An 8,913-nucleotide genomic window follows, 5' to 3' on the forward strand; every position below is an offset into this window, starting at 1 on the left:
TGGGCTGGGGCCGGTGGGTTCTACCCGCTCCAGTCCGAGTTCTGATACCCCATCCTGCATTACCAGCTTAAAGCTTGGATCTCGGCTCGCCCAGCTCCCGCTACCGGTTCGGTGCAGGCGAGCCTAGAACCGCGTCGTTTCCAGGCAAACCAGCTACTTACTAGGGCTTATGGAATTGCCACCTCTCTGCGGTCACCCCTGAGGCCTCCGCGAGGGAATGTCACCTGGGCAGAGAGAGAAGTGAGCCAGCAGTGGGCAGGAGCTCGAGCTGGAGCCTCAGTGTGCAGCATGGATGTTCTGTATGAAGACTGAGGTGTGTGTGTGTGTGTGTGTGTGCGTGCGCGCGCGCGTGTGTTTGAACTTTGCCTTCATATGCATCCTCCTTCTATGTCAGAAAGTGTCTCTCTGGCTTTCCAGTTCTGGAAAGGACGCATAGCAGGGAAGCTGGTTCCGGGCCACCAGAAGGAGGAAGAATGTCTGATCCACTTGCTTGAGGCAGAGAGAGGTACTTTGAGCTTTCTGCCCCTTCACCTCCGGGACAGGGCCAGGGGCCAGGGTCTGTGATGCAGGGATAGGGACTGGAGTCATAAGGAAACTGGGGACCCAGCGGAGCTAGAGGTTACAGAGGGGAGGATAGAAGCGACTGGAGGATGGAGGGGAGGATAGAAAATACAGAGGAGGAAAGGTGTGGACACTGAAAAGACAGAGGCGCGAGTAGAAGGCTGTGAAGGGGTAAGAATGTCCAGATGCTGCGAGAGGACCTTATGGGAACCGGGGTAGGAGCCCAGGGGACCAAGTAGGCAAAGGCCACGGCCAAGGTAGCCATCAAGTAAACAAGCCTGGAGGTAACCCGAGTCCCTCTGGACGCACTGTGAGAGGATGCCCCTCCGCGCCGCCTGCCTTCGCCGGGGGCACCTAGACCCCTTGGGCAGAGGCCGGGTGCCTCCCGAGGCCAGCCAAGGGAATGCAAATAAATGGGGCAGCTCCTCCCCTCCTCTCTCGCGCTGGGGACGCGGCCAGAACTGATTCCCGAGCCAGGATTGGCTCTGGGAGGCTGTGGAGGGCTGGGTCTCGGTAGCCAGGACTGGGGGCGTCGCCCTTAATGACACGCATCGCCCCCAGGCCCTACCAATCCCTGGCCTAGTCGGGCGGAGCCCCCGCCCCTCAAGCCGGTGAGCGTCACGCGTGACGTTACGCGTGATGGATGTGAAGGCGGGGGGCGGGAAGCCCGGAGAGGAAGGCGAGTTTGAGAGCTGCAGAACCGCGGAGCCCAGGAGTCTAGGAAAGCGTGAGTGCTCGCTGTGCCGGGTGGGTTTCGGGGGTCAGGGGAGTAGAGGGTTGAGGGCTGGGAGTCAGAAAGGGAAGCTGCCCCTGTCCTATAGGATTCAGTATCTTCGGCTCTAGGGAGATCCATGGGGCAGAGGGGAGGTTGATTAGGGACGGAATGTTAGGGTGGGGCTCTGTGTGGTCACACATTCAAGTGTCTGCAGCTGATGGATGTAAGCTCTGTGTGTGTGTGTGTGTGTGTGTGTGTGTGTGTGTGTGTGTAAGTAAGTAACAGTCTTGGTGTACAGGGTGTGTCCACCCTGTCTGCAGGTCTGTGTAGGGCGAGTATGCTGGTGTCTCTGTGTGTGGGTATGTGAATGTGAGTGTGTGAGAGGGGAGGGTGTGTCTGCCTGTGAGGAAGTGTGGTCGGAGAGGATTAGTCATTTTGTAGGATTTTGCCCAACATGGCCAGATGGCTGCTTCAGACTTTCCTCTCTATGCTGAGTGAAGGGATCACTTACCAATCCTGCTCCTTTAGAGGCAGGTGGCTCAGGAAGAGGTGAGTGGGTGTCCATGCCAGCCCTGCCCACCTGGGGAACAAGGAGAACTTTGGGCAATTCAGTGTGGGGTTGAGGAAGACGGATCTGGAGAGGGAACTTGTGGATGCCCGTGAGTACACCTGGTTGGCTGGCATCAGTCCCCTGTTTGAGATCCAGAATAGATAAGCCCTGGAGCTGTTGAGCCCTTGCTCGCCTCCATTTAGGGCCTGGAGTGTGGTACAGCTTATGCCATTTTTCCAAACAGCCTCAGGTGTTTGTATGTAGGCTCTGTGTGTGTGTGTGTGTGTGTGTGTGTGTAAGTAAGTAAGTAACAGTTTTGGTGTACAGGGTGTGTCCACCCTGTCTGCAGGTCTCTGTCGGGCGAGTATGCTGGTATCTCTGTGTGTGGGTATGTGAATGTGAGTGTGTGAGAGGGGAGGGGCCTAAATCTGACATGAACGTGGATGTGTGATGTATATAATCTGCATTTTTGTGCATACAGAGCACAAGAGTAGCTGCATGGGATTAGTTGGCTCATGCGTCAACCACACACGTGTAAATCCTCACTCATGAAAATCTGCAGCAGGCCAGAGCACAAGGACATCTGCTTTCCTGGCCCTGTTCTCTTCTGTCCCCTCCTCCAGGGGCTGTAGGTCCCTGGGCTGGAACATTGCCCAGAGAACAGCTCCTGCCCTGCTTGCTTACCTATCTAAAATCACCTTGAGCTCTAGAAGGATTGGCAATAGGCCCAGGGACCAGGGCAGCACCACCAAAGTCTCCCCCATGTGGAGCCCTTGGACCCCCTCCTTGGAGTTCTCTGACTTTGGTCCCTGCCCTGCAGAAAATGGGTGAGTTGCCTTTAGATATCAATATCCAGGAACCTCGCTGGGACCAAAGCACTTTCCTAGGCAGAGCCCGGCACTTCTTCACCGTGACGGACCCCCGAAATCTGCTGCTGTCTGGAGCACAGCTAGAAGCTTCCCGGAACATCGTGCAGAACTACAGGTGACCCCTGACCCCATCTGACTGAGGGGCTCATTCCCTGCTATTCATACAGTACTTTTTGTACCTATCTCTCCTCACTTGAGCATGACCCTGTTCTACTCCTCCACCCCCTCACTCCTTGACTGTATCTGTCGGAATCACTGACAACTAAGACACAGAACTTCAACCCAAAGGATTTCAGGGTGTTTGGGTAGAGGAGGTAGTGTTGATATTTATGGGTAGGGGGCGGTTCTATGCTTCACACACCCTCTACAGGGACCTGTCCTTCTGCTGGGCCACCCTCTGCAAGGATGGAGGGGCTCAAAGTTGAGTCCTAAAAAATTAGGAGGGCAGCCTCCTTGTTTCAAGGAGGAAAAACCCTCAGAGTACCCCAGCCATTTTTGACCCATTGGAAACCACCATGACCCATGACCTAGCATTAGACAGAAACAGAAGGGTACTCCTCTTTGTGTGGTTAGAAGGGAAATAGAAATAGGAGCCCTCTTTCTGGAAGATTTGATTCTTCCCCAGAGACAAGGAGCTCATTTGTTCTGAGACTGGGAGCAAGAGGCCTCTGCCCAGATCACCCCTGAGCTGGGTGGGCAGGGTTTGGGAGAGTGGATCTGCCCCCTAGAATTGCCTGTCAGCTCCTTGCCAACTTCTTCAGGGCTGGCGTGGTAACGCCAGGGCTCACCGAGGACCAGCTGTGGAGGGCCAAGTACGTGTACGACTCTGCCTTCCATCCAGACACAGGAGAGAAGGTGGTCCTGATTGGCCGCATGTCAGCCCAGGTGCCCATGAACATGACCATCACTGGCTGCATGCTCATCTTCTACAGGCAGGTCCTATCTTGTGTGTCTCCTCCCTGGTACTCTGTTCAGGCTAGAGGATAACCTGATGATTAGGCATGTCCTCTCTGGGCCAGTTTGGGCAGAAAATAGTGGGTAGCTGAGAGCTTGTGTTGGAATCTCTTCCATTCCTCAAAACTCAAGTGTGTTTGTGTAAGGAGGGTCATGCACAGGTCATCAGAGCAGGTTCACCAGGGCCCCTCTAGAGGGTTTGGGGATAATCTTTGGGGTTTTTTTGTCAGTATCCAAGGAGGTGGGACACTGTGGAAATAAGTGCCTTTGTTCCCCCAGGAAGACCCCAACCGTAGTGTTCTGGCAGTGGCTGAATCAGTCCTTCAACGCCATCGTGAACTACTCCAACCGCAGTGGCGACGCTCCCATCACTGTGAGGTGAGAGCTCACCCCAGGAACTCTTCTCCTGGCTCTCCATTTCTCTCTCTTGTCCCCCCAGGCCTCTGCAGCCAGTGGCTCAGTGCCCTCCTCTCAGCCTGTCATTTTCCTGGCCTGACTGATGGCATGAGGTCTTCTTGTGTATGCTTGAAGAGGACCCAGCCCTCTTCAAGTGGAGGGATTGGGGTTTCCAGACAGGTCTACACTGGAGCAGGGGAGACGTTTCTCTGCAGCGAGACCAGTCTCCCATGCCTCAGTTACTGAGGATTTGGCATGTCCCTGAAGCAAACAGCCACATGCTGGGTTGTTCATTTCCACCTCATTTCCTGGCTCTTCCACCCACAGGCAGTTGGGAACAGCATACGTGAGTGCCACCACCGGGGCTGTGGCCACGGCCCTGGGACTCAAATCCCTCACCAAGGTAAATGCCGCCCCCCATTCGCTCTTTACTTACCTCCTTCTTCCCTTTCCCCTCCTCCACTCAATCTACAGGCTCCTGGTAACTCTCCTTGGAGTTCTCTGCCACCCCATGGCCCTTAGGGCCACTCAGTGACACCTTTTCTCCCCCAGCATCTTCCCCCACTGGTTGGCAGATTTGTGCCCTTTGCAGCCGTTGCAGCTGCCAACTGCATCAACATCCCCCTGATGAGGCAAAGGTGAGTGGCCGCTGCTTCTGGCATGTGCATGCACAGAGTGCTTGGAGGCATACCAGCTGGCCGTGCAAACTGCCGGGCCTAATCTCCATCTGGTGCTGGGGGGATGCTGGGGTGGGAGAACCAGCCTTTGAATCTAGGCTGTCTGAGGGTACCCCAGGGACCAGCTGCCTGTGATCTGATCCCCACCCCTTTCCCTTCTCAGGGAGCTGCAGGTGGGCATCCCAGTGACCAATGAACAGGGTCAGAGGCTTGGCCATTCTGTGGCTGCAGCCAAGCAAGGAATCTTCCAGGTGGTGATATCAAGAATCTGCATGGCGATTCCTGCCATGGGTGAGGCAGGAGTGGCTCTGTGGGGCACGGGAGGCTCTAAGAGAAGGGATGCCATTATCCAGGGGGTGTGAGGACTCTGGGAGCTGTAAGATTCTGGGGGGAGTGGGAGGAGCTGCTAAGGGGGATCGCCCCTTCCTGAGGGTCCTGACTTTCACTCCATTCACTCCCTCCCTCCCTGCCCTGCTCTTCCCTCAGCTATTCCGCCGGTGATCATGGACACCCTGGAGAAGAAAGACTTCCTGAAGGTAGGTCACTTTCACTTTTCCCATCCTGGAAGTAGTGGTGCCTGGGGGCAGAAGTGACCAGTCCCCAACATCCTCTCCAGCCTGACCTAAGACTTGCTACCTGTCTGCACCCCTGTGCTCCCCCTCCCGCTTCATTAATTCATTCAGCAAGACTAAATTGAACTGGAATGAAGGAACACTGAGGGTGCAGGAGAAGGGCAGGAAAGGAAGGAAAGAGTTTCTATCCTGAAGGAAGCTGGTGTCACTCCAGAGACACACATAGGGAGGGACCATCACAGTTACACCTGGTATCATGCTCATGCTGTCAGCTGTGAAAAGCATTGAGACACATGCACATATACACACAGGTTCACACATGTGAGTGCCAACTACACACACACACACACACACATACACACACACGGAGCAACAGATTGGTGGTCTCTATGGCTGGAGCAAATCAAGAAGGGTGTACAGAGCAGGAGGTGAGTTTGGAAACGGACAGATTCATGCAGTGGGATGGGAGGGAGTGAGTGGAGGGTTAGAGAAGGCTTCCTGGAGAAACGCTCCTGGAGGAAGTGTAAGAAGTGATTCTGAGAGGTAAGTGTTAGGATGGTATGCTAGGGTGGGTGTCGGCAAACATGCCTGGCTGGAGTGGAAGGTGACCAGTCACTGCTGTGGGATTGGGGGAAAGAAAAGGGCCATATATCAGAGGCTTAAAGGTAGAGCTGATGGGATAGAACCACCGTGGTATGGGTATACAGATGAGGGGGCAGGGGACACACACTGTTATATTCTCTCTCTCCCCATAGCGCCGCCCCTGGCTGGGGGCCCCACTGCAGATGGGCCTGGTGGGTTTCTGGTAAGTATGTAGGAAGATAGCTAGAGTGGTGCGAGTGTCCTGTCTGTGGTGAATGTGGGTGGATATTATTGCTTTTAAGATGTTTATATATGTCATTCATTCATATAATCAGCTGGTAGGGGTCTTGGATACCTGTAAAGCATACTGTGTGTGTTAAGGGGTGAGGTCTGTTCTTGAAGGTCAAGAGTCTAGTCGAAGGGATCCCACATCCACCATGGAAATAAGCCTTTTGATCCCATCTCAGAGTTTCATGCACATTTAATTCTTGGTTCTGTCACTGACTGTGGCGCTCTGGATCACTGCTCTGGAGGCTCTTTCCTCAGCCAGAATGTACTGTCATCTGTCATCGTTGGCTTTAATCAGTTTCCACCCGTAGGGGCTGTCTCCAGAGATGGGGTGGGGGACTGGGAGGGAACACTCTTAGATCAGCGCCTCACAAACCTCTCTAACACTCTTCTCCCTCAGCCTGGTATTTGCCACCCCACTGTGCTGTGCCCTGTTCCCCCAGAGAAGGTAAGTGCTGTCCCTGGGCTTGGCTGGGGGCTTTGGACAGGCCCATAGGGTTGCAAAGAGTTGGACACGACTGAGGGACTAACACTTTCACTTCCACTTTTCTACACCTGTGGGAGCAGCTGACCTTAGGTCCCATCATTGTGTTCCAGGAAGGGGCCTGGTGGGCATTCAGCTTATCCTGGGGGTGAGGGAATGACTGTGATCTGGGCCTCTGGCAGTCAGAGGAGAAGATTCTGCAGCCTGGGAGGATGAGGGATGGTGGTCCCTGAGCGTGAGGGGTGGGCTCATGGGACACTTAGCCAGCCTGCTCTTCTGTTACAGCTCCATACATGTGAGCAGGCTGGAGCCGGAGCTGAGAGTTCAGATTCAGGAGCAAAACCCCAGCATCGAAGTGGTTTACTACAACAAGGGGCTCTGAGGCAGGGTCAGCCCCTGGCCTCCTTCCTTGCCTCCTTGGGCTACTGCTTAGTGGAGCCTTGCTGTCCTTGCTGCTTTCCATCTGCCTGGTGCTGGGCAGAGGGCTTGGTGGGGGAGCAGCCATTGAGACCAGCGATCCATAGACTGAGAGGTGCCCCCATAAGCCTTTTACTCTCCTCTGATTTCAAAAGACAGGGTCATATAATCCCTTTCTCCTACTCTAGTACATCTGTGTAGGTACATAAGTGATAACGTGTGTGTGTACAGGCTGCCCTGGGGTGTCCTCATGTCTGGCTTCCCTTCTTGGCTATCTACCAGCCAGGGTACAGGGCTTTCTTGCCTAAACAGTTTCACCAGCCAAGTCATTTCTGATGGGACCTTGCCCCTTCTGGACATAAGAGGAGCCCCAGGATCTCATGACAAAGATTGAAGGACACTTAGCAGGCCAAACTGGGCTGAATCCTTCAGATTTCTGCTTTCTGTCTCCCAAAGCTGACTCGAGAACTGGGCTGGCGGAGGAGGACATGTGGGGATAAGGGAGGCAGGAGGCTTGTCCCATCCCCTTCATCCTGGAATGGGTCATTTCCTCTCCTCTTCTCTATAGAACAAAGGAATGTCAGCATCCTGTACTACTCTTGCTGGCTTCCCATCCTCCCTCCCTCCCACTACAATAAGGCCATCTTAGGGCACAATCCCAGGAGTTCTTGGTCCATTCTGACATCATAACCTCAAAGCTAAACTTAAATCCCAGCACCCTCCCACAACCAAAAAGCCATGAAGGCACAGCAAGCATTCCTTTTTAAGAGCCCCCGCAGCACCCTCTGACAGAGAGAGGCAGCTGTGGGAATGGTGCTTACACTCCACAGGTGTCTGAGTGGCTGTAAGACACCTCAGGGCGACGAAGCCTGAGTGTACAATCTTAAGACCGGGGATTTTGTGTTGCGCTGATCTTGTTATACATTCCACAGCATCCTGATCTTAGTTCCTTCTCTTTCTTGAGGGTTGGTTCTGCTCCCACCCCACCCCCATCTCCAAGAGGCAGAAGGGCCCAGGTGTCAATGGCTGGTCCAAAGGGGAGGTGCGCTTGGGGATGTAGTATGTGCTGGTGAATTCACAGAGTGAAGAGTTGGACCTTGCCTCCAACTCCTGTGACCTCTGGCTGAAGTGGGGTGAAGGCCCCAGTGTGATCCTCTAAGAGCACCTTCCTGCTTCCCGCAACCAACCACCACCAGTAATAAAAGCTATGGTGCCATTGTTACTCCGTAAACTGAACATCTGTCTGTTTCTTCATTGTCACTCAATTCCACGTCCTGAGTGCCAGGGAAGAGCCTCCTTTCTGCAGTCTTTTGTAGGGCGCCTTCTCTCGCTACCAAAGTTCAAGTCTTAGTCTCTTCCTTTCCCATTTGTAGGGAGCCTCAGATCCCAGCAGAGGGCGCTCTGAGATTAGAAAATCAATCTTCCATCAACACCCAGAGTACTAAAGTAGGAAGGATGCAGGTAGATGGCTCCACCTCCTATTCCCTTGGAGGAGAGGAGAGCTAGGGTGGGGGGCGGGGGTGGGAAGGGGCTGATCACACACCTACAAATCAACTCAGGCTTTGGGCTTCTTGGTTGTCTTCAGGCATGTGGCATGGGATGGGGTGGGGACCTCTAAAAGAGGAAGGCTAGAGGGCTAAGGACTGCCTAGCTCCATCAGAGAAGTTGTTAGCGTGCCACATACCTCTATACACTCATCTCCTTTTTTTTTTTCAGCCTAAAGGTCTCACAGTAGGTGGTCAAGATAAATCTTTAGGAATCTTTAGGACTGAATGGTCCCACAACAGCCTCAGGTGACCTGTTCCCCCGGCCTGAGCTCACCCATTCCTTGTGGAAAGTAGTTCACTT

At 54.0% G+C, this 8,913-nt stretch overlaps 1 protein-coding gene across 2 annotated transcripts; it reads left to right on the plus strand.

The window, feature by feature from the left end:
• The first annotated feature begins 1,101 nt into the window (after positions 1 to 1,101).
• Positions 1,102 to 8,296, plus strand: SFXN3 (sideroflexin 3). 2 transcript variants are annotated; one of them, XM_065923156.1, is made up of 11 exons: positions 1,102 to 1,308; positions 2,647 to 2,810; positions 3,457 to 3,631; positions 3,933 to 4,027; positions 4,373 to 4,448; positions 4,598 to 4,683; positions 4,886 to 5,013; positions 5,209 to 5,258; positions 6,050 to 6,099; positions 6,565 to 6,612; positions 6,934 to 8,296. In XM_065923156.1, exons 1-11 carry the CDS (start codon positions 1,201 to 1,203, stop codon positions 7,028 to 7,030), a joined length of 1,077 nt encoding a protein of 358 aa, XP_065779228.1. In that variant the 5' UTR covers positions 1,102 to 1,200; the 3' UTR covers positions 7,031 to 8,296. The 2 variants fall into 2 exon arrangements, with proteins under 2 accessions (XP_065779228.1, XP_065779229.1); XM_065923157.1 differs by having other exon boundaries at positions 1,147 to 1,288.
• The last annotated feature ends 617 nt before the right edge of the window (positions 8,297 to 8,913 follow it).

This window comes from Muntiacus reevesi, chromosome 2 (assembly GCF_963930625.1).
Source record: "Muntiacus reevesi chromosome 2, mMunRee1.1, whole genome shotgun sequence".
Taxonomy (NCBI): Eukaryota; Metazoa; Chordata; class Mammalia; order Artiodactyla; family Cervidae; genus Muntiacus; species Muntiacus reevesi.